The sequence below is a fragment of the Cimex lectularius genome, unplaced genomic scaffold, assembly GCF_000648675.2.
Source record: "Cimex lectularius strain Harlan isolate CLEC.00 unplaced genomic scaffold, Clec_2.1 scaffold41, whole genome shotgun sequence".
Lineage (NCBI taxonomy): Eukaryota > Metazoa > Arthropoda > Insecta > Hemiptera > Cimicidae > Cimex > Cimex lectularius.
The window spans coordinates 2220839-2248161 of NW_019393011.1; the positions used below are offsets into that span (position 1 = coordinate 2220839).

The 27323-nt window shown below is 32.2% G+C and overlaps 1 protein-coding gene across 3 annotated transcripts in view; it reads left to right on the forward strand.

The window, feature by feature from the left end:
* The window catches only part of LOC106663794 (hemicentin-2), a 653163-nt gene extending 628635 nt beyond the window's left edge, over positions 1–24528 (forward strand). For 2 of the 3 annotated variants that reach the window (XM_024229781.1, XM_024229784.1), the window contains 2 exons: positions 2062–2352; positions 23617–24528. In XM_024229781.1, the coding sequence (XP_024085549.1) occupies positions 2062–2352; positions 23617–23729 (404 nt within the window). In that variant the 3' untranslated portion in view covers positions 23730–24528. The remainder of the gene's footprint in view (positions 1–2061; positions 2353–23616) is intronic. The other variant, XM_024229783.1, reaches the window with a different exon arrangement.
* The last annotated feature ends 2795 nt before the right edge of the window (positions 24529–27323 follow it).

A 27323-nucleotide genomic window follows, 5' to 3' on the forward strand; every position in this document is an offset into this window, starting at 1 on the left:
TGGTGGCCGGAACAGAGCTAACACTGTAAGGTAAAAGGTCCTGTACCCAACATACACTTACAACTGGGCTTTTTTCAAAATACCGGCATCACGAAGGTTCATATAACCTCTTAGTTTAAATACCCTTGTTATTAATTAAATTAAATTAAAATAGAATAAATTAAAATTTTTAAAAAAATTCCAAGAGGAATTAAATTTCGCAGGCTTGCTGACTTCGTATATTATCATAACGGCTAAAAATCCATAATGAAATGACATATGAATGATATTAAAAAACGAATGATTTATGACGTCTGGGGAATGAAAATTTATTTTATTGTTTTATATAATAGTGATGAAAATATCAAACGGTCAAATCTTTATATTACGCCAATTTTCAATATTATTCTATAAAATTAACAACTTGCCATTTATGACAAGCAATAATTAAAATTTAATTACAGTTCATATATTTATTTAATCGTTATAACTGACCGTATTAATTATTTTAATTAATTATATTTTTTATCTAAGGTCTTGGTTGATATGAAATAGTTAGTGTCACGAACGGGATTCAAACCCACTACCGCGGCTGCTCTAACCACTTGACCTATCGTGACTTCGATCCACTCGTACATCAACTCTCCATCTTCGAAAGGTTGTAGGGTGAGATGAGTTACTGTCCGAGCGTATCACGATAGCACAAGAGGTAGCGGCGTATTGATCAGAAGGTCGTGGGTTCGAATCCCGCTCGTGACGCTAGCTTTTTCATATCCAAGACCTTGAAAAAGTATAATTCAACCAATAATAATTTAAACTGTATTTGTTTATGATGTTATTTCTCTTAATAACGTATTTTTGTTAAATTGGCAAATCAGAATTAACATACTTTTTATGTACAAGAAAGAAGATTGAAGTTGTCAGCATGGTAGAATAATAAAATAAAAAATCAATTATTTCTTGTGTTTGTAAATTGAAAATCGGTTTTATTGTTTAATCAACTACTCAAGTGAGAATTGAAGATGGCAATATGGATGAATTTTGAAATTGCTAAACAGCAAAACAAAATCACAGGATCATTTATGAAACTGTGAATCGAGATGAAATAAGTTATACTACAATTAAAATTCAACGGTAATGAAACATGTCTAATTTTTTAAAAATACGTACGTGAAATAATCTTTAATAATATTATATTATCTAAAAAAGAAATCTAATTTAAAAGAATATAATGGAATTCATCGTTGAAAATGAAAACATGACAGTCGTAAACAGTCTAAAATTTATTATTTTATTCCATATATAAATGTTAAAATAAATTCAATCATTTCAAAAGCAAAGGATTCTCCTTTGTGTAATGTTGCATATTATTTTATAAAATAAACAGTTTATCGATTTCTATGGAAGATGATAGTGAATTATAAAAGTTACATAATTGAGTTAGCAAACGGTAAATGATCGTTACATAATTGATTAGACAATATTAATATCAGACTATTTTAACAAAAATATCTTGAATAAACTCTATTGAAAATGTTAATTAAATTTAATGTCTGGTGTTTAGTGACCGTTAGTCCATGATTATTCGGAGATCATGAGATTTATCATGCCAACGTTTCAATCTTTATTGAGTAAATCCCAGGCCCTGAAGATGATCTCAATAAAGATCGAAACGTTGGCACGATAAAGAAAATGTTTTTCTAAACCCTACGTCACACCAGACCGCATCTCACTATCTCCGAATAATCATTAAACATAATTGTCACTACTGTATTCCATTGTTCTTAATTCAATTTTTGGGTTTCACGTATACATTTTAAATATTTTCTATTGGACTTATTCACTTTAGAAATCTCTAATTGTTTAACTAAGACATGGGCAAACAACTATCAATATTTGAGCTGAGGTTACAGTATAAACTAATCATCCAACGGATCGATGTAATAATAAACCCGATTTGATATTGGTCTCTTACGCGTGGAAACATCATTTCTAACGAACTGACTTACTGAATTGCATAATTGTACACACAAATGATTTTTTTTTTTTTTAATCTAACCGTTCAATCTTATTTTGTTTCAGTGTCTCAAGCTGAGATATTGGGCAAAAGCGAGATATACATCAAAAGCGGGAGCGATATCAACCTGACCTGTGTGGTCCGAGAAACACCGGAGCCTCCGTCATTCATTTACTGGTATCGAGGTAACAACGTAATCAATTATTCACAAAGGGGAGGCATTTCCGTGCTGACAGAGAAGCAGACGCGGACCTCAAGGCTGCTGATCGCAAGAGCTCTTCCAGCTGATTCTGGCAATTATACATGTGCCCCGTCAAGCTCCCATGCCGCAAGCGTATTAGTTCACGTTTTGAATGGTAATGTATTATTTTACATTTATGTTTATACATTAAGTGTAGATTATTGCAAGTAGCATTATATAATAAATGTTTCTTTTTGCGCTTATTGATTTTTATCAAAAACTACTAGTGCTTGAGAAATAAGACTTATTTGTATAAATAAATAATAAATGTTTCTATCATACGAAATATGCCTTGATTAAAAACACTGAGCAGACTAAGGTATCTTAATCATTTTTTCTCAAAAAACTAGAAATAGCAAAAACTAATGTGTGTTTCTTAATAACCCGTTGTTTCATAATGTGTTGAAGTCGTGAGGGGCAGTCGAGAATGAGTTAGTTTAGAAAAACACTTCTTTTATTTTTTTGCCGACGTTTCGGCCATTATTCGGGGCATCCTCAGGGCCTGCGTAAATTGCAAATCATGTGTTGATTGGAAAAAATACAATTTATTTCTTAAATTGTATTTTTCCAATGAACATATGTTTTTTAATTTACCCAGGCCCTGAAGATGACCCGAGTAAAGGTCGAAACGTCGGCAAAAATATAAGAAAAGTGTTTTTCTAAACTACCTCATTCTTGCTCCTCACGACTTCAACAAATTAGCGAAAATTAAGTTTTTAAATAAACATATTTCAAATCTTCGAAGAACGTCTTTTTTAATAGTTTTAGAAAGCTAGTTCCTACTCACAGTAAGTTGTTTTCAACTATCCGGATTTCTTTGTATCCATATTTATCATCAACGGCCGGCGTCAAAATTATACCATACCTCGAGGCTTGATTGCTTTGTTTAAAAATATAACCAACGCCTTGTTTTCATTCCGGTTCGACAGATTCCTCCCCATGATTGTACAGTTTCATTCCTTAGGTGAAAGAACGAAGTTTTTACACAGACAGATTCATTCCCAAGGTTGGGCCGTTTATCAAACGTACAAATTCTTTTTAAAAAGATTGAACAATACACACTCTCCACCATTTATCTTTTCTATCTCTTCTGTCCTTTTTTAAAGTGTTGCTTTAAAATTCTAATATTCTATATATCCCTGGATAAACCTCGTTGTATTTTGATTATGTACACATTTTAGTATAACAATAAACAATCAAAAGAATTACGACGCCTATAAATCTTGATATTTTTATAGTTTTTGACCTTAATCCGAGTTTGGTTTATATTTCTAGTAATATAATTGGTTCCAAGAGAAACAATGGAGATTAATCATATCATTATTAATCACTTTTTACCAATAAACGTCGGACCAAAGCTTTTTCTCGGTTCATTTCAATGTTCCCTTCAGTCAGTGTTTACTTTCGGTTAGCCCGGGGTAGTAATTTCTATATTTTCTTCCCTTTGTTAAATTTGTTTATATAATAATAAATCGTTTGCGCTGCGATGAATCAATCAAAATTCTCCTTCAAGAAGCGAAATATTTATCCTACAATTGAAATAGCATTATTGTAAATAAATCACCAATCCCACAGACGACAGATTTATAAACGTTGAACCGATTCGGAAGAGGAATTCAACAGTTTCTGTCTTTAAAAACTTGATCGCTGGTATTCGGAATATTAATCAGAGTCAACTGTTAGAAGAAGAATGAGAAAGTCAAATCTCATATCAAAAAGGGTCGTGAAAGGCCTCCTTGCACTCATCAATCATGAACCATCGACGGATGAAGAAAAGTTCGGTTTACCCCAATATCCAGATAGCCGTGAAAGAGTTTGAAGAATACCAGAAAAAAGATAATCAGTGCTGAACAATAAAATGTGACATTTGAAGGAGGGGTCTATCATGTTAGGCTTGTCACCAAGTTGGTACCAATCCAGCAAAACTGAATTCCTTACATGTTTGGATAACATCCACCAAGATCATGGAGTGCCTTTTATGCCTTTCATATGCCCTGAATCATTGTTTATGTGTGATAACATGATAAGACAATATGTGCTTCTGAACACCTGGACAGCACAGGCATACATACCCTGTAAGAAGTCCGGACCTTAATCCAATCCAAGCTCAAGGCGGCTGTATTGGAAGTTTGAGACAATTTTTTGAAAACAAAGCCCGTAAACCTTTCAAACTACATTATTATATGAACATCCAATCAGTATATATATTCACCCAAAATGTACCTAGTATTGGATTTTTTATAAATGTATACGAAAGCAATAAATATCCTAATTAAAATTTCAACATTATGCGGGAAAAGTTGAATAAATATTTTCAATTTTAAGTATTTCATATAAATAGAACATTATAAATTTCTTTTATTCAGTGACAGTTTCTGAGAAAAACATGGTTAGACATACCCAGCTTTCCACCCTGTTAAACTAAATAAAATTGTCAGTTGTACAGAATCACAAGATTTATACTGGTAAAAAATAGACTAGGATGATTACATCACATAGTCATCAATAAAGTGAATGGAAATTGGAAAAGGAGGAAGCACTGAAGCCAGAATATGTTACAAGTTTTGAAACTTGTGGAAATTGACAACGCGCCATTCACAACCGCTTGCTCAGTTAATCCTTTACTTCCTTCATCACAGAAACAAGATTTGAGTTAAGAAATTTCCCTTTCTACGTTAAAATTAAGCGTTTATTAAAACCACAATGAGCTAATTATTCTTGTCAAATTTGAATTACCAATGTCATTAATTTCAATTTTGCTTTAATAAACGGATGAAAAATCTTGTTGATAAATATCCTATAAATTAATAATTACTTTCGAGAAAAAATTCAAGCAATCGAAAAATTTATTTATTTTTCTAAAATGGTTAAAAAGCTTTCCATGCGTTTCATTAGAGAGAAATGTTTTAATCGTTTTAAATAAAGTATGTAGGCAATTCTACGTTAAAGCAAATTATTTACACAAATAAATACAACTTGTATAAAATAATTATACATACGGGAAAATAATTATGCCTCATTGCACAGGAAAACAGTCGTTGTTTTATTGTATTGTACATTATGTAGAGCATAAAATGAGAAGACGTTTATTTGGAAATGTTTCCGCCTCTCAGGCTTGTACAATGTATGTTTTCACAATATAACAAAGTATGTTTTGTTTGTAAGATACCTCAATACGACTCCTAGCAAAAAGAAAGCTGAATCTCGACAAAAAAGAAATTGAAAATTAAAATAAAGTACAATACTAACCTATTTATCTTACATATTCAGCTATTATTTGCTAATAATATTTTTATACATGTCATGAATTTATTGTTTTTACGTTTAAAATTATAATGTTTTCTCAGTTTTATGTTAATTTCTTTTATTTGTGTTTTATTTATGTTTTAATAAAGTGTAATTTTTTAATAATAAACAAACAATACATTGAAATGCAAAGACTTTTGAAAGACGTCATGTTGTATAAATATATATTAGATATATGTATTTTTAGAAAATTTTAACAGCAATTGCTATTCACTTTTTGTAAATGCTACTCAAAGATTAGTTGCTAACAACATCTGGTTTTAAAAACTCGAAATTTTAATTATAAAAGAAATTGCAATCAATTAAAAGCTAAAAGCAAGGGATATAAAGAAATAGTTATCGAAAGGTTGTTAATAAAAAAATAACATTAAAAGAAGCAACAATCGTACTCAGCCATCTCTCAACAAATGAATCATCAGGTTTTCGTTGCTTGCCATACTTTGAAGAGCTATCAGAAATGGTAAGTAATATTCTTAAACGAGGTTTATAGCAAGTTTTAGAACTTCCTTCACTTCACAACTTCAGTTCACTTAGAAACATCCTCTCAAAATCTAGATACAAGGTTGACAACTTGTCAACAAGCGTAGTTTACAAACTTAATTGTACTGCTGAATTAAAGATAAATATATGAGAAAATGGCAGAGAAATTAAAACAAAAGTTAAAGAACAATTGCCCAAATCGAACAAATTTTGTAAATTTAAGAACCATCCAAATGAAATAAATTTAAATTTAAATACAACATTGTAATACAGTTTCAACAAAGGGAGGGGACTAAATTGGTTTGAGAAATTTCAAATTGGAACGTCGCGTTGGCGGTTGATCGGCGGGTTCACCCATACAATTCATGTCGAGAGACGTGTTTGTAACTCCTTCAACCTGATGATGATCGTTTAATCCTGGAAATCCTGAACGTTGTAAACAATAAATCTGAGAGTAGACCCATCATTTACAAAATGTGAATCTACATACTCACCCCACCTTCATCATTTCTACCAATTGCTATTTGTCTAAAGGAAAAATTAATGCATAAATCAATCAATCTGTAATATTGATTTATTTGTGTATTAATTTCTACTCATTTTTTATTTAAGTAGAAAGTTTTTTCAATCAAGGAATAATTTATGATTGATAAAAGGTTTTCGTGATATGAGAATTCAATACCAGTAACTGCATAACACTTGAATTTTTTCTGAAAGATGTGTCTGAGTGACAAAGAAAAGAAAGAAACAAGATGGTTTTTTATTTTTTGAAAATTTTGTGTAGAGATTAGTGACCGTTAATCGATAGTTATTCAGATATCGTGAGTTGCGGTCGGGTGTTAAACTTATTTGAAAATACTAACACTGCGTTTTTTGTTTTATGCATTATGTTTAAAAATGCATGGACACTATTTCATTTATGTACAGTCAGTTTGTACACACACACGTACATACGTACCCACATACCTTCTTTCTCTCTCGCTCTCTCGCTCTCTCTCTCTCTCTCTCTCTCTCTCTCTCTCTCTCTCTCTCACTCACTCACTCACTCTCACTCTCACTCGCTCCCTCTATCCTTCCTCCCACACCTCCAACCTCACTCCCACCCCCTCACAAGAGAAAGCCAAAGATCAACTAGTCTCTAAAAATGTTAATGCAAATACAAACAATTCGATAAAAACAAATCTGTACGAAAATAAAAAGATAGACAGTAAATCAACAGCAATAAACAATAAACTGGCAGCAATCCTGGGACTCACCAGAACAACTTTATACCAAAACCAAAACGAGACCGTTAAAAATTGAGGAAATTTTTATCTTGAAACCAGCTATCTTGGAAACCTAACACAAGATAAAATAGTGGATTACGCGCTTTTGCAAGCTGTTAAATATTTAAAAGACCTATTACGCACTTAGGAGAATTAAAACTCAGAATAGATGTGAAAGGGCACAAATAAACCACGGCATAATTTTTTTTGCAAATTACATAAAACAAATTCTGTAAATAAAATTGTAAGCCAAATGGAGTCTCATGTGATGCCTTATTTGTTGAAACCACACTTTTAGAAGAAATAATTAAATTTGTTACTTGATAAGAAGTTGTTCATGAAATAAAATGAAATATAAACTCAATAAAGACTTCAGGATTTAAATACCCAATTACCAAAAAAACAATTATAAAACTATCCAATTTATTTAAAGTGGCAATAAAATTAGAAGATTTTCCTCGAATCTAGAAGTTAGGCAAAATCACAATGATCGGAGCCTGGTAAACCACGGAATGACGTTTTGTCATACAGATTCATCGTTACTTTCGGTGATTTTCTGGACATATCTCAAGCCTCCGATAAAATCTGACTTTAAAGCTTCATACATACACCTTAAAATATCTTCCCAGTATGTACAACATTTTCTGCTCCTAGCTCTCAGAAAGAAAGAGCTCTCTGTGTAAAGCAAAAGAACGAATACTCTGAGATTTTAGAAACATAGGCTGATGTACCGCAAGGAAGCATCCTAGGACCAATCCTATATGTGGATTATACCAGTGACCTGTCACCAACAAATCGCGGATGACACGATAGCTCTGTCAGTGAAAAGTAACAACAAAAAAATGTAAAATATGAGCAACCAGGTTTTGACAAATGGAGACATTGTTGCGTATAAAATCAATTTTACAAACCGTAAAATCACAGACTGTGCAAACAATATAAACGGAAACATAGTATCGACGGCACTGTGAGAAGGCTTAAAAGAACTAAGCCCTAAGAACTTGCTTCCTAAACTTCTGTTTGAACTAGACTAATAATACCACTTAATTGACCAGAAGGTGAAACCTAAAATTAACAAGTTTTGTGAATATAATAATCAATGTGAAATTAATGGTTTGACAGGAATTTTACTTTAGAGTTAACAAATAAATTGATTAATATAAAATATTAATAATATATTCCAGTAAATCTCGTAGTATAACACTTCCGTATATTTTCAAGAGTGTGTCTGTTTACTATATGGCTTATTATTCTATAATATAATATTTTAACATAAAAACAATTATATTTTCTTTGTTTTTTCACACATAAGAATTATCTCTTGTTGGCAGAGAAACAAGTTGTTAAGATAAAGGAATTGGGTCAACTCTTACATAAATTTACATTCCGTAATGTTTATTTGACACGGACAATTATACATGTTGGCAGTAAAGGGATCTGGAAGGTCGGTAAACCGCAGGTGACACTCCTCACTACCCTTATTGTCCGACCTGACCACAAAACAAGCACTCCCCTTCGGTTCATTTTCGCCATACATACCATTTATCGCCGGGGAGACAACTTATTGAACAGACCCGTCTTCGTACAGCAGGATATATGGCGCTAATCCTGGTAAGGGCCTAACCGTAATTAGGTCAAAAAAATATATCACCAACGAGTTTTCTCAAGTCCCAGTTAGTTTCGGAAACGCTTTTTTTACCAACTCGTTAGGTAAGTGATTACCGTTTTACGTCCGTTTGATGTCTCCAAGGGGTCCGTTAATATTCATCAAGCGATAAAATTTGAGATATTCCCATTATACAAAGGTAATTATTTATCATTAACAAGCCATTACATTAAACACCAACTCATCAGTTTTATAACATATACTTTACTGTTATCAATTACGTTTTAACAAGTATGTAATATATTGATTTCACGTAAACAACCGTCATATCGCATTTCACTTCTTTTCTTCACATATTAGACAATTGGAAACAATTGTCTTGAGACGAAATTCATAAGGTAATACGTTTTACCTTTCGAGCCTATAATTAGAAGGGAGTAGTAAATTCTAAAGTGGGTGAAGATGGGGGCTGAGATTCACTGTAGATCATTATTTGCATAGACTGAACGGGTAAAAGTGAATTACCGCCTCGGTTAGCACGATATGAGACTGGAACAATTTATTGTACAATCCGGGCGCGACTAGGCAGTTAACTTTGATTTATCGATATGCTCATAATTAAGGAACAAGAGACAACAATTTTCGTATTGCGTACTATTTAACAAACCGTTAAGTTTCGCTAAGCACGTTCGTCTTGAAACCTTACATACCTCTGTAAATATGTAATAACCTGACAGTGAAAAAGCAAACAAGGTTAATATCCTTAATTTCAAATTTTACTTTTTTTTAAATTAAATCCGCTTAAATTCACCTTCCTTAAGTTTGTGTTTATTAAGTAAAATTGATTGCTTGTTTTAGGTAATAAATGTTTATTAATATTAATAGAAATCATTTAATTTAATTGAAAAAGTAAATGTAATCATAACACTCTATTCTCTCGCTCTCTCTCCCTCTCTCTCACCCCCTCTCTCTCACTCTCTCTTTTTCTTTCCCTTTCCCTCTCTCTCTCTCTCTCTCTCTCTCTCTCTCTCTCTCTCTCTCACACACACACACACACACACACACACACACACACACACGTAATTTTTGATTGAACACATAATTTTTATACAGGGTATTACAGAAATGACAACCTACAAGTCGTATTCAGCGTTTGCAATGTAATTTATATATTGAATTGAAATTTTTCATTCTTCATATGAAGAAAATTACAAAGAGTACGAATCTTACGAATAATTTTCTCTCGAATTTATAAATTGGAATTTTTTTTTATCTAAACAAAATCAAGATGATTGGTTGAGAATTGACGAAGCTGTGCTTCTGTAAAATTGTACGTATGGAATTTCACGATTATTCTTTTCTTTCTAAAGCCTATTTTAAGAAAAACTATATTATCTAAAATTGATAATATTTTAATATAATATAATAAAAGGTGTTATTTTCCTTCATTAAATTGTTTTATTATTTTTTTATCTTTCTATTTGTTATATTCCATTAAAGGAGACATAAGAAATCACAATGTCCGCTCTTCCTCTTCAGCTGTATTAAATTAAAAACATAAATTTCTTTGCACGAACTCACAACTTTATATACTATACGGTTTTTACATAAGTTGTCTATTTTGTCTTTTATTGAAATCACGAAATCAATCAATATAAAATCATGATAAATATTGTTAGGAAAGTATGTTTTCTGGTTGCCTCTGTCTATGAGCTTTATTAAGTAGTAAGATTTAAAAAAACTTAAACTTATCCAACATTTTAAAAATCGTATTCAAGCATAGGCAATGTAATTTATATGTATTTGGGAATTACAATGTAATATTGCTTATACAAAAATGGTAAACAAAAATTTCATATGAACAAAATTTACAAAAAGTTCGAAATTCTTGCATATCAGACGTAAGTCCGAATTTCTTTTATAACTGCAAGAAACATGTTTTAATAGAAGATTATGACCGAACACCTTTGCCTCTTTAAAGTAGATAGTTAAGTAGTAGCTTTAGTTTCCAAAGAACCATTTTCAAATTCCCTTCCACGCCTTTATTCCTAAGGGCATTTTATTCCACATCTAATTTATTACATTTTTTTTTAATTTGTGTTGTTTATGTCTCAATACACTAATTAATTAATACGGCTAGTGGAAAGGTCAACTTTTCAGCAAGCTTTTTAACCAGAAAGTTAAAAAACAAAATACATCTTTTTCATTCGAGTTTGACCATTTTTTATCAATTTTGTTTTATCACACTTAACAGGTAGAAATTTGAAATTGGTAATAACTACAATAAGTATATTAAAAAAACTTACGACCTTATTTAAATTATGATTTGTATTATTCTTCTTATTTTTGCCTGTACAAAAAAAGCATTCTGTTCTATCTTTTTTTCCTTTTTTTAATTGTTAATATCTTCCCTTAAAGCCAGTCTTTTAGTCTCTTTAGTCTTAATTCCATACCCGTTTTGAAGTACTTTGTACTCTGCAGAGATTTGTTTTTAATCATTGGATGCTGGAACGGTATATGAAATTGCCCTATAACAAAAAAAAACCTTTTCCTATTCATAAATATTTCCAAGAATGAACTAAGAAAGGCATTCCAACATAAATAAAAGACGTGGTGAAAAGTTACAGACGTGTATGTACTGTATATTCAGAAAAGGCCTCTCTGATGTTTGTGCTCGATGAAAGTTCTTTGGCAAAAAGCTTTTAACGTGAGGTCAAGCAGTACTACTTTTAATATTCGCCAACTGAAGTAAACACAGTCTTTACGTACATACATTCTTTTTTTTCGAAAGCCTTTTAAATAATTATTTATAATTCTATTTAAATCAAATCTGTTATAGAAAGAAAATATTAAAAATATTTGTTTAACAAAACTTATCGTAACAATATTCATTAATCAGTATTTATTTATTTATTTTGAAGGTTCAAATAGGGCATTATGCCGCTTACATATATTTATGTTGAAAATAAGTTAAATTTTATAAACATCATAAAATAATAATAATAATAATAATATCAGCAATAATAATAATATATACTACATCCACCAAACAGTATGAGTGCGATCAATGTATATAGATATGAATGTATTTATTGGTGTGATTGTGTTTTGAGTGTGTAGGGGTATTTTGTTAGTGCTTAGGGGCTGAAATGACCAAGCTGTCGGATGCCCCTGTCAAAATAATATTTTATTTATTTTTTTTATTTTTTTTTTACGAGGGTTTGCAACAGCAGAGGTCCTCAGGGTGCCGGTGTTTTTGAAAAAAAGCCCATTTGTAAGTATGTCGGGTTCGAATGCAGGGCCGCTGGATTCGAACCCGGGACCTTTACCTTACAGAGATGAGCGCCGTGTCAAGACTAAACCTTGCGGCCACCGACGCCACTCAGAAGGGATAATAACTATCATAAGATAGAATGTTTGGATGTTAGGGCGTGAAATGCGTTAAAACGCCCTTAAAAATTAATAATAATAACAGTGTGTGTGGTTAGTGACCATTAATCGATAATTATTCAGAAATCGTGAGATGCGGTCTAAATTATGACATATGTCCGCATCTCACGATTTCTGAATAATTAATAATAACAGTAATAATAAAATATATAAAACAATAATGAAAATACTATAGTTTTTAAATATTAATTATTTATAATCGAATGATGAAACCACATCATGAAATACAAGCAGAAAGAGAAAACAAAGGAAACGGGAAAACGTAAAGGAAGAGGGAAGAGTAGAAGATGATTCATGTCGTTTTTAAAAACTCAGATGCAATGGACCTGAAACAAACCAGCGAGGAAGCAGAACGCACTTCCCGAGGAAGTAAATTTCATAGTCTTGACCCTGTAATTCTGAAGGATGAGGCTAAAGGTTTAGAAAAGTGTTGAACGCTTGGGATATGATATATTTGGATAAGGAATGAAGGAAATTAATTAATGGATATCGAGGACATTTATTTGATTTAATTTTAAATGTATATATTAAAACTATAAATTTGTAAATGCTTAGAATTCACTAATTTCGTGGTCCGCTTGACCAGTTAATTGTAATGCTTAGAATGTTAAGTTTGCTGAAGACATTAATTTAGGATGAAATATGATCCCTTAGTTTAAGATCATAAGCTAATGCAGGAATGTTAAGCAATAAAGGAATTATTAAGGAGTTAATAAGGAATTAATAGTAATCTAGTTTTCTGTAGAGGGAAAAAGCTGAGGCGGCGAAGAGAATTGAGTAGATCTTTTTAATAATAGAGCTAACATGGCCATTTCCATGCCGGCTTGGAGTTAAAAATAACGCCGAGATTTACTTTAGGATAAAAATTAATATGGGAGCCGTTGATATGAGGAGAGGATAGGCAACCAGTACTAATTGTTTTATTGGAAATTAATAAGGACTGGGATTTGTCAGCGTTTAAAAGAACGCCAGTATTTGTTGATCATTAGAAATGATAAATGATGGAGTGAGTGTGGTGTCCAATACCTTTTAAAGGGATAGTTCTACTCACAGTAAGTTGTTTTGCAACGATCCGGATTTCGAGCCTTTTAGCTCATCATCAGGTTGAAGGACTTCTACAACCACATCTCGACATGAATTGCCAAAGTGAACCTGCTGATACCTCCGCCAACGCGACGGTCTAATTAGCAGCTGATTTTTATAATGGCGCTCAATTTGAAGGTGCGAAACGCGGAAATTATAACACAAATAAATATTATACTAGTAAATACTTAATATTATTAAATTACTATAAGAATAATAACAATTAAAATAATTAGTTTAATTATTTGGATGTTTGATATTATTTATGTACATATTTAAAATGGGAGGTAGATCAAAATCTGTTATATTATTAATGCATTTATCACCATGTTCAATTTTACATTTTTTAATTTCAAATTTCTCAAATCAATCTAGTTCTTTCCCTTTGTTGAAACTATGTAACACTCTTGTATTTAAATTTGAATTGAAATTATGTTTTGTTTCTTTTAGATGGTCCTTAAATTCCGAAAATTTTCTCGATTTAGGCAAGTGTTCTTTTACTCTTGTTTTTATTTCTCTACCGCTTTGTCCTATATATTTAATATCACAATCATTACAATTGAGTTGGTAAACCCCAAAACTTGCCAAAAAGTGGGGTTTACCAACTCAATTGTAATGATTGTGATATTAAATATATAGTACAAAGTGGTAGCGAAATAAAAACAAGAGTAAAAGAACACTTGCCTAAATCGAGCAATTTTCGGAATTTAAGGAAAATCTAAAAGAAACAAAACATAATTTCAATTCAAATTTAAATACAAGAGTGTTATATAGTTTCAACAAAGGGAAAGAACTAGATTGGTTTGAGAAATTTGAAATTAAAAAATGTAAAATTGAACATGGTGATAAATGCATTAATAATATAACAGATTTTGATCTACCTCCCATTTTAAATATGTACATAAATAATATCAAACATCCAAATAATTAACCTAATTATTTTAATTGTTATTATTTTTATAGTAATTTATAGTAATATTAAGTATTTATTATTCTAATATTTATTTGTCTTATAATTTCCGCGTTTCGCACGTTCAAATTGAGCGTCATTGAAAAAAATCAGCTGATAATTGGAACGTCGCGTTGGCTGAGGTATCAGAGGTTCACTTTGGCAATTCATGTCGAGAGACGTGGTTGTAGAAGTCCTTCAACCTGATGATGAGCTAAAAGGCTCGAAATCTGGATCGTTGCAAAACAACTTACTGTGAGTAGGAACTATCCTTTTAAAAAGTATTTGTTGATCATTGGTTAAGAGAATGAAGATCGCGGTTGAGCAGAGAGATAGCTTCAGAGATGTTGCTAAAAACATTGAATGAAAACCTGAGTGTCGTAAGCATAAAAATAAAATTGGGAGAAATTAAGGGCAAGGAAAATCATTTAGAAACATGAAAAAGAGTATAAGTCTAAGAATAAGGCCTTGGGGTACACCAGCGGCAATTATGAGAGAAGAGAAGATAGAATTTGAATTTTTAACTCTCTTACTTAGTTCTGTCAGAAAGACAGGAAGAAATGAGATTAGTAGTAGTAGAAGAAAAACAAAAAGATGCGTCAGTTTCAAAATAAAAAAAATTATGACTTACTTAACCAAAACATTAGAAAAATCAAGTAGAACAATAATGGAACCCTTACATTCAATGTACAATTAATGCCTAGGCTAATAAAATCTGAGACTTTGAGAAGGGCTGTTTCACAACTTAGAAATTTTCGGATTGAATGGAATTGAAAAGGCATGGGGGTGTAAAGGCATGGGAGTCAATAAATAAGGATGTTTGTTTAAATAAAATCTTCCCAAAAATATAATAGGGCGGTAGTCACTAGCAAGTGGGTTTAGGTTTCTTAGGTAGTGCACTTATTAGGGCTTCCTTCTAGGCGGAAGAAAAAAGAATAAGGTGAGAGAGAAATTGAAATTTGGGTTATGTATTTTAAAGTAACAGGAAGAGAAAATTATGAATATAGTAGGAGTAAGATCGGAACCTATAGCGTTAGTTAATTGAAAGGATGGCTTCTAAAACATTTCCGTGAGTAATATTTGAAAAACTAAAGGACTATTTACGGTGATCTAAATGAGCAGGAAATGGAATTTTAGTTTACAGGGAAAAAGAAATGGAAGCAAAAATGAGTTTAATTCATTAACATCAGGGCAAAAATGAAAACTATCGACTTTGTTTTTAAGACCAAGTTTTCTAATGTTGTTCTAATGGGACATAGGTGGTAAAATATGATCGGACAGTATATGAAACGTCCTGTGATTTGCGGCCTAGATATCTCGCTTTATACCTTAGAATTTTAAACCTAGATTAGGTCCAATGGACCCCTGGTGAATTTCCATTTGTTTTAGGCTGAATCACGAGATTTAATAGTAAATTTAATTGTGTGAGAAAACCAAGGCGTAGCAGGGTGAGAATCTTCGCTAATAAAGCCACTTAGTTCAAAACAAAAAAAAAGGAAATTATTATTTAGGATGGTTAACCATTAACATTTGTGGCATTGAATGTGGGATCCCAATTTAATTTTGAACAGGATTCAATGACAAATTGAGATGAAATAGAATGTAATTTACTACAATTGATGTACCGACGGGTAAACTTAAAGGATGGAAGACAAACTGTTACTAAGAACATCTTCTGAGCAGAAACAGACGGAGTATCAAAGCATTGGAAATTGTTAATATATAAAGGATTATTAGTAATAAACAGATCGATTACTGCCTGGGTTCTTCTTTTGGGCCTTAAAAGAATGTTTTGTTTTTCAGACCATGTTTTATTAAGCGGGAATGTTTTACATCGCCAAGCTAAATACTTTTTAGCACGTACTCTCTTTATATAGATTTTTTTTAAACCATTAACGGTTAACGTTAAAATGGCTCCTTACAAATTAAATTTTGATGGATGCTCAGCAACATCGGATCGGGTTGAGTAAGATGTCACCGTTTTAATGTTTGCCCGAAGATGGATAGCGTGTAAAGACCCTTATATCGAAACGGCATCCCAACCTGACAAGCTTGATTATTTTTTATAACTGTTCAAAACCAATTTGCAAATAAAAATCTTACCACTAAGATATATCGTTTTTGTTAATTTATAAAAATATATTGATGAAATGAGACGCGGGAAAATTTACTCAATAAATTAACCTTTACGTAAGCTACTGGTTGAAATGAAAATGTTAGTGCCAACTTTTTCATTTCAACCAGTACCTTACGTAAAGATTAATTAATTGAAAGAAGTGGTTTAGTCAATCGGATCACGAAATTTGATAGATTTAATAAGTAAAACGAAATATATCTTCACTAAAGCTCTCCATGGCCATTTCATTGTCGCTGAGAATCAAATCCTGATTACACGACATTTCAAAAATGGCAAAAAGGAGGGAAAATTCGAAAGGTAGGTTGGGGTGGGAAGTTGGTGTCCGAATGGATCGAAGTCACGATAGCTCAACTGGTTAGAGCAGCGGCGTATTGAGCCGAAGGTTCGAATCCCCTCGTGACACTAACATTTTCATCTCAACCAATACCTTACATAAAGATTAATTAATTGAAAGAAGTTATTTGGTCAATCGGACCACGATATATAATGGTATGAATTATTGAACAAATTGTTTAATTGCTTCGTTTTCCATCACGACATTTTTCTAACTATCTATTAATGTCTATCTCAATCTATTTATCTATTCTTTCTCTCTCCTTTTATCTTTCTTTTTACACGTCTGTCTATCATTCTATCCTTCATTTTATTTATTTCTCTCTCTCTCACTCTCTCTCTCTCTCTCTCTCCCTTCTCTCTCGCTCTCTCTCTCTCTCTATTTATCTATCTATCTCTATCTCTATCTATCTATCTATCTCCTCTCTTCTCTGTCTCTCCTCTCTTTTCTCTCTCACCTTTGTACTCCTCTTTAGATGGAAGAATGTCCTTGAGACCAAATCTTGAGAGATTAGGTAAATAAAGCGATATCAATCAATCAATCAATCTCTCTTTCCCTATCTCTCTCTTGCTCTCTCTCACTCTCTCTCTCTCTCCCTTCTCTCTCCCTCTCTCTCTCTCTCACTCTCTCTCTCTTTCTCTTTCTCTTTCTATCTCTCTCACTCTCTCTCACTCTCTCTCTCTCTCTCTCTCTTGCTCCCTTTCTCTCTCGCTCTCTCTCTCTCTCTCTTTCTCTCTCGCTCTTTCTCTCTCTCTCTCTCTCTCTCTCTCTCTCTCTCTCTCTTGCTCCCTCTCTCTCTCACTCTCTCTCTCGCTCTCTTTCTCTCTTTCTCTTTCTCTCTCTCTCTCTCTCTCTCTCTCTCTCTTGCTCCCTTTCTCTCTCGCTCTCTCTCTCTCTATTTATCTATCTATCTCTATCTCTATCTCTATCTATCTATCCATCTCCTCTCTTCTCTGTCTCTCCTCTCTTTTCTCTCTCACCTTTGTACTTCTCTTTAGATGGAAGAGTGCCCTTGAGACCAAATCTTGAGAGATTAGGTAAATAAAGCGATATCAATCAATCAATCAATCTCTCTCTCTCTCTCTCTCTCTCTCTCTCTCTCTCTCTCTCTCTCTCTCTCTTCCTCTCCGTCTTTTTCCTTTTTATAGTTTTTCTCTCAATACCACCATAATACTCTCTCCTACCACATCTACATATATTTATTTTTTGATATTAAATTATTACTTACATACTCTCGCATGGAAGACCCAGTAGTCGTTGGTTCGATTCTTAACGTCGCTCTCGGAATTTTAGACTTGGGTAATATGAAAAAAAATGTATATAATTTGTGATGTATTAAGTGTACAATCATTTCATTTTTATCTAATAGCCAAATATAAATTTATTACAAACGTAACAATAGTTTTTAAAAATTGAAAAACTAGAATAATTTCAATCTATATATTAAAGCGAAAGTATCACTTCATTTGATGGCACAATTAGTTATCGAACTTTACATGAAATGAACTCCAAAAAAATAAACGAAGGTTTTTATCATTGAGAAAGATATTCTACAACTAAATAAGTTTAAAATATTAATCTAATTAAGTTATTAACAGTAACAAGTTCTTATACAGCTCATAATTTAATTGTTATATTTATGTTCTTACTAGAGTTATAAGACAGCCTATTAAAGGATGTATCACTCATTTCCTTATCTCCTAATTCTCCTTCATTCACAAGACAAACCTCAACTCTACGTCATGTCTAGTTTACAGTTTGTTGTACTAGATTACGAGATTGTCGCTAATACACTAAATTACGCATCGGTTTCAGACCAATGTTAACTTCTGGCAACATTTCGAATTATGTTAATCAAACTATTTTGTTTTAAATGTCTGAGAAAGGAAATTAAGAATCAGAATTTATTAATAAATTGGCATGAAACAAAATCGTTAATACAGAAAATATTAAAGTAATTTATAAACTGAATAAATTCAAATTGGAAAAATTCCAATTAAATTAAAAAACAGTAAAGGGTCAAACCTGACAAAATTATGCTTTAGGTTATTATTGTACCGCCTTATCATTGAATTGATCTATTCTGGACAGATATTTTATTTTTTGTATTAAATAAAAAAGCCGATAATACGTGCAGAAAAAGAACTATTTTTATATTGGTTCAGGCCATTTTTCTCTCTTACTCCTAGACTAAATAACATAAATCTAACCGTATAAATTTAATCCCGCCAATTAAATCGAAATGGAAAACTATCAATTAAAGGAAGAATGTGTAGAGATTAGTGACCGTTAATCGATAGTAATTCAGATATCGTGAGATGAGGTGTGGTGTGATGTAGGTTTCAGAAAAACATTTTCTTTATCGTGCCAACGTTTCGATCTTTTATTGAGCCCTGAAGATGATCTCAATAAAAGAGCGAAACGTTGGCACGATAAAGAAAATGTTTTTCTGAAACCTACATCACACCAGACCGCATCTCACGATTTCTNTTAGTTGAGATAAAAAAGTCAATGGCACGAGCGGGATTCGAACCCACGATCTTCGGCTAGATACGCCGCTGCTCTACCACTTGAGCTGTCGTGACCTCGGTCCACTCAGACACTAACTTCCCATCTCAACCCCACCTTTTGAATTTTCCCTCCTTTTTGCCATTTTTCAATTAATTGGTCAGCGGACCACGAAATTAGTGAATTGTTAGCAAAGTTTTTGCTTAAATATCAGATCGTTCACAAATTTAAGGTCACTTCTTAATTACTTTGTAGGACCTCAAAGAATTGATAATAAAATTTAAGATTAAATGTTATTTAATTTTTCCAAAAGCAATATATACTAGTTTAAAAATGAAATGCGCCCATAATAAATATGGCACAAGTTTTTCCAAAAGTTTGTGCATTAGCTTTACCCAACATCCTTTTTTCCTTTTTCTTAAGAAGTCCTTAAGGGCCTTCATTACGAAGAAACCTAAATCCTAAAACCTATATTTTTCAAATCGACCAATATATTGTAGTTGTTTATTTCTATCTCTTTTAAAGTTTTATTATCATTTTCCTATTTGTTTTCTTTCTTTTCTTTCATGCATGGGAAAATTGGTGTCACCCAATTATAATTATAATATTTTTTCAACATTTTTCTGCTCTTTTTTTATCGAAAAGGTTTTAATTATTAAATTCCTAAATAGTAGTTAAATGTAGTTATTTATTTATGTTTTGGGAGGTGGAGTTGTAACACTTTTCTATCCCCAAATCATTTCTTTTCACTTTGTTTCAATTTTTGTTTTTCTGTGTATTTTTGATAATTTTCGGAATTCGTGAGATGCGGTCTGGTGTGACGTAGGTTTCAGAAAAACAGCTATAGTGTCACGATAGCTCAAGTGGTAGAGGAGCGGCTTAGCTAGCCAAAGATCGTGGGTTCGAATCCCGCTCGTGTCACTGACTTTTTTATCTCAGCTAAAAACATTAATTAATTGAAAGATATTAATTCGTCAAGCGGAACACGGAAACTAGTGAATTTAATAAATTTCGATCTTTATTGAGATCATCTTCAGGGCCTGGGATTTACAAACATTGTTTAAATTTAACAAATACATGCAGAATGTGGAAAAAAGTGAATTTATACAATGCAAAAAATATTTTTTATATTCAATCAAAGTATTTCTACTCTATTTTTTGCATTGTATAAATTCACTTTTTTCCACATCCTACATGTATTGTTAAATTTGAACAATGTTTGTAAATCTCAGGCCCTGAAGATGATCTCAATAAAGATCGGAACGTTGGCACGATAAAGAAAATGTTTTTCTGATACCTACATCATACCAGACCGCATCTCACGATCTCTGAATAATTGTCGATTAACGGTCACTAACCACCACACATTCGATTTATTATTTACATAGAATAAAAAAGAATATGAAGGATTGTATTAAATGTCATTAGATATTAAAAAAAATTGCAAAAACGAAACACCTGTCCAGAAATATACGCCTAAATAACTAGAAATACATTATGGCAAATAAAAAATAAACATTTTTGAGCGAAATATACCTGGGCTATTTTGTTGCTCGATTTCTGGTATTCCACCGAAACATTCGTAACTCTTTTAAATTGTATTCAAATGCAACAGTATTAAAACCACTAGAAAGCTGAATATTTCTTATTTTAGCCTACGCTAACATCGTTTAGGTTTTATGTCAATATCAGGAATTTTTTGACATGCATTGCAAATGACAAAATCATTGGAGTGTCAAAAATTCAAAAATAAATATTTTCTTCTTTCTTTTGTTTTTTGCTATAAACATATTTTAACCGATTTTGATTCATCGGTCAATCTAAAATTATGTATTTCAATATTTAGGAGGTTCATATCGTTATTAATTCGCGTTAGCCGTATCTATACATCCGGCATTTGTTAAGGGACAAAAATATATCTTCGTTTTCTGTGCATAATACGATTCCTAAGTGAAATGATATCCTGCGAGGTTTTCAACTCAAGATGAAAAGCAGTTTCAGTGTTATAATACAGTTCGGAAGCGATCATGCAGAAACCAAATTAACCTCCAGTAACAACTTCTAAGGACTGGTTTGATGGAGTTGGAACACTACTTTTACTCGGAACCTCTTTAAGAAGATACCGTCTATTTGAACAATTTCAAATATGCCAATATAAAATAGCATGGAGAACCACGTATACATCTTTATTTTTTATATATAACACGCAGAAAAAATTGTTACACGAGTCAATTTATTAAAATAATGAAATATCCACTAATAATTGAAAAAGCGTTTGTTTCAAAAACCTATAAAAAATGAGGTATTTTTGGTGTACAAATAATAAGCTAGGATCTATAAAAAAATATAAGGAGAAGTGTAGGTTCCAGAAACACTAAACTCGTAAGCAAACGCTTAAAACAGACTGGGAAAAGAATTGCAGCAATGGCCGTTAATGACCTATTACTAAGAGAAGGATCGAGACAATTGAACTAGGAAAAATAATGTACAATAAGCCAAACGTCTACCGTACTTGGAATACAAAATTACCATTTCCTAGCATTCCGTTATCATCAACAACACTACAGCCTTTTTTAACTGTGTCATATATTTCCTAATGTGCAAACTGACTGCTGTTTTGGGGTTAGGAGATTGAAACCAATTGTATAATGTCAACTGATAACAGCTTATTATGCTTTTGAATCCTGGGGCAGTGATGTGGACCTGTTTTATTTGGTTTTCTTATTTCAAAAGAGAACTTTGACTTCTTGGGCTAGAATATAGTCCTGCACTACAAAGATTTGTCATGACTGCAACACCATATCAACTAGACACTTGGTCACAAGGACAAATTCCCTCTACCCAGACACTACTCAAATTTTTGAGCATTCTAGTTTATATTCAATGACCTTAATGTACAGTACTGTGTGAGAATTAGTATTTTTAAAACAATCAGAATTATGAAAGAAAATGCCATAACTTACTTCTTAAACTATACTTATTAAGTATTATGTGTATATATTTTTTTCCTAAATTATTTATTATAATGCTTTTATACAAAATTAAAGTTTTTTATTTGATTTAATTACTCTGGGTTCGAATTCAGGTCTGCTGAGATTCGAACGTTGGACTGTATCGGATCTGTTATATTTATATACTAAATTCTCTAATTTCGTGGTCCGCTTGACCAATTAATTTATTACAATTAATTAAGGTTTTTAGTTGAGATAGAAAAGTCAATGGCACGAGCGGGATTCGAACCCACGATCTTCGGTTTGATACGCCACTGCTCTACCACTTGAGCTGTCGTGACCTCGATCCACTCGGACACCAACTTCCCATCTCAACCACACCTTTTGAATTTTCCCTCCTTTTTGCCATTTTTCAAATGTCCCTTCAAATGCCGTTCGTGCCATTGACTTTTTTTATCTCAACGAAATACCTTAATTAATTGTAAATTATTAATTGGTCAAGCGGACCACGAAATTAGTGAATTTAATGAATTAAAATCAAGTATACTTCACTAATGCTCTCCGTGGCCGTTTCATTTGTCGTCGAGAATCCAATCCGATTACACGACATTTGAAAAATGGCAAAAAGGAAGGAAAACTCATAAGGTGGGGTTAAGATGGGGAGTTGATGTCCGAGTGGATCGAGGTCACGATAGCTCAAGTGGTAGAGCAGCGGCGTATCAAGCCGAAGATCGTGGGTTCGAATCCCGCTCGTGCCATTGACTTTTTTATCTTAACTAAAAACTTTAATTAATTGTAATAAATTTATGTACTAAGTTAAAGAAATTTTCTTATTTATTAATATGATTTTTTTATGAAGAATAACAATATTACTAACGACAGTTAATGCTCATTTAAAAACTAAGACAAGAGATAATAAACATTTGAGAGAAAGATCATTTGGAGATCGTGAGATGCGGTTTGGTGTGACATAGGTTTTAGAAAAACATTTTCTTTATCGTGCCAATTTTCACTTCCGACATGTATTTGTAAAATTTTAATAATGTTTATAAATCCCAGGCCCTGAAGATGACTCAATAAGATCGAAACGTTGGCACGATAAAGAACATCTTTTTCTAAAAGATCGTCACACCAGACCGCATCTCACGACCTCCAAATATCATTAACTAACGGTCACTAAACACCACACATATGAGAGAATATGTTTTGTTGATTACGCATTTAATTTACTTCATTGGTGGTTCAATAATAATGTTATAATAATAATTTGAATAAAATACAGCGCTTTTAGTGAATTTTCTTTTGCCCAGGAGAACACCCAGCGGCGATGCAGCACGGGAATAGCAGTAGCAGCCGAGGATGTGGCCTTTCGCTTCTCCACCCGCTCTTCCTAGCCATCTCCATCCAGCTACGTTTCCGCTAGGATACGAAATCAAAACTAAATTGAAACTGTTTTATTTTAAAAATACAATTAACTCCGTGTACATAACGTAAAAGATATATAGTGAAAGTTATTTAATTTATGAAGAATCTGTATATAAGAAGAAGGGGAGTCTAGATAGAGACTAAGACTTGAACGGGACAATGAGTAAGTTTATTTATATCTGTTTATGATTTTTCATGGGTAAATAAAAAATGGTGTTTATGATTTATAATCGGTCTCCAAATGTTTCTGATATGTATTTGCCTACTCAAAGTAGTGCGCTAGTGTAGACTCAATGTTAAATGTCAGACTGCTCTATAAACACTTTTCTACAACTAATACACTCATCCTTTATTTTCATTTACAAATTACAACTAGAATTTTCATGTAGTTAATGTATTATATTGTTAGAGTCCAATTGTAAATACCAATGTCCTGTATTCTATTGATATTAAATCATTTAGATTTAATCTTTTCAGTATAATAGTCAAATTTGTGAAAAACAAACTATACCTGTTTGTATTATTTTCGAGGAACGAATAATACAATAGTTATAAATGTACGATATCTATGTATATATGAAATTTTGTGAACCCAGAAATTATTTATTGATTGTTAATGTTTTACTGATTAAAATTCATAATTTTTATTGTCAATCTGACACTAACTATTCAGTTTTAACGTAAAACAAATGTCAACAAAGTTGGTGCTCTTTAAACGAAAGTGTCATCAAAATTGTATATGAAAAAATATGTATTAGAGATTTATATGTAAATCAAACCTTTAATTTAAAAAATAAAACCCTAAAATAATCGGATGTTATTATCACTTGGACTTCCCGAAAACAACAGCCTTAGAATAAGAAGACAATTATCTGTGGTAAGTATGATTTTAAACCAATTCTTCTATTGGATTATTGAATGAATGTTTTTGCAGGAAAAATCAATTAATTTTTTCTAGAAACGTACAAAATGGAATATATCTTCCGAAAACTGTAATCTACATATTGCATGCATGTCAATTCTAGTAAGTAGTAATTATCTTTAAATATAAACAATTATTTCAACATTTATCGAGAAATGGTCATTTTCAATACAACAACAAAGATTTTTCAAATCTTTATGTAAGATGTTGGTTAAGATAAAAAAATCAATGTCACGAGGGGGATTCGAAACCACGACATTTTACCAGGAGGGAAAATTCGAAAGGTAGGTTGAAGTTGGAAGTTGGCGTATTTGGCCGAAGGTCGTGGGTTCGAATCTCTCTCGTGACACTGACTATTTTTGTCTCAACCAATACCTTACATAAAGTTTACTCATTGGAAGAAGTTATTTGGTTAATCGGGCCACGAAATATAATGGATTTAATAAGTAAAATGAAGTATATATTCACTAAAGCTCTCCGTGGTCATTTTATTTGTCGCCGATAATCGAGTCCTGCATACACGACATTTGAAAAATGGCAAAAAAGAGGGAAAATTCGAAAGGTAGGTTGAAGTGGGAAGTTGGTGTCCGAGTGGATCGAAGACACGATAGCTCAAGTGGTTGAGCAGCGGCGTATTTAGCCGAAGGTCGTGGGTTCGAATCCCGCTCGTGAGCAGAATTTATTTTGTTCCCTCTTTGTCCGGCTATAATTTTTCTTTTTGTGCGTCATTTCAAAAAGAAGAAAAAACCCTTTCAACTATAAATGTATTTAAAATAAATCCATTTGATTTCGTGGTCCGATTGACCAAATATATCAATTAATTAATCTTTATTTAAGGTATTGGTTGAGACAAAAAAGTCAGTGTGAGAGACTCTCACGCCGCGGTCGTGGGTTCGATTCCCACCGTTGCCCCTGGCCCTTTTTTCCCAATAACCCCCCAAATTTGAATACACATATACGATTTTNAAAAAAAAAAAAAAAAAACCACGACCTTCGGCTAAATACGTCGCTGCTCTACCACTTGAGCTATCGTGACATCGATCTACTCTGTCACTAACTTCCCATCTCTTTTTTATCTCAACAAATATCTTACATAAAGATTAATTAATTGAAAGGTGTTATTTGGCCAATCGGACCACGAAATATAATGGATTTAATAAGTAAAACGATGTATATCTTCACTAAAACTCTCCGTGGTCATTTAATTTGTCGCCAAGAATCGAACCCTGATTACACGACATTTGACAAATGGCAAAAAGGATGGAAAATTCGAAAGGATGGGTTCAGATGGGAAGTTAGCCAGAAGTAGAGCCATTTAGCCGAAGGTCGTGGGTTCGACTCCCGCTCGTGAAATTGACTTTTTTATCCCAACCAACACCTTACATAAAGATGAATTAATTGAAAGATGTTATTTGGTCAATATAATAACAAGAAATATAATGGATTTTTACAAATTTTATCTATAAAAGACTGTACTATTGGATTGAGGATTATACTTTGTAACCTGAAGAATAGACGGGATTCTGGAAGGGTAAAGAATGTCAACAATGTGTGTTTATTGTATAATTAATCATTAACATTAATTTTCGATTAAAAAACGTTAAGTGTTTGCTGCATTTGTGGATATATATATATAAGAGCATTTGACTCAATCGTAAAAATTGTGGCAAAAGTTACATAATGTAGGAATGAGTCAAAAACTCGTGCAAGCTATTTTCAGCCTCTATGAGCCCTCGGTGATGTCTGGTGGTGAATTGAAAAGATTTCCTTATCTGAGGGACTACTTCACGGAAAAATTCTGAGCCCCCTTGTGTTCACATTATTTGTCTACTAGATCGTGGAATACTTAGCTCGCGTGGCGCAACTATAATTCAATTGAATAATATTAGAGACTTGATTATTTTATTATAAGTCAGGAAGCCTGGAAAACCTTAGACACATTAGAGGAATACAGGTGATGATAATGACCTCAAGCCAAGTAAAGAAGTTATTTGTTTCACACTGCATACGTAAAACTGATGACCAGAACACCAGAAATGTAATACACGATTTACTTTCTGAATGTGTATTATTACAATATATTTAACAGTTATTTTAAGATATAGTGACTTGCTCGACTGAGGTCAAGCGAGGTACTTTAAATTACTACTCCACTTCCCACAAACTACACCTGATACAATACATATATCAAGTTGGAAACCGATAGAATACATACAGTTCTTAAAATATTTTAAAAAATGTTAAACTCTTATTGGCTTAACTGAACATGTATGATTCCCCTCAAACCAAACGTTGTTTTATACAACTGAAAAATGTGCCAAAAACTACACAATACCTTTAACTGGGTTGATGAAATTAGAACAAGTCTTGACAGCTTAGTATAAAACAGTGAATTATTCAACAATTAAAGAAAATCATAACAATTATTTAGAGGCATATAAAAACGATTTATTATGTAAAGATTTAATTTACTTTGAATAGGCACATCAATTTGACTTACAAAAAAATTATTACGATATGCATTGAACCTAAAATAAATGCTTATGTTCGCATGTGGTATATGTTTTAACAGGAGATTATAATTATTTAATTCTGAACATTCTTGTAAATTGCCCCTCAAAAGAACCTGTTCACCTAACCGATATAAAAATATATATATAAAATATAAAA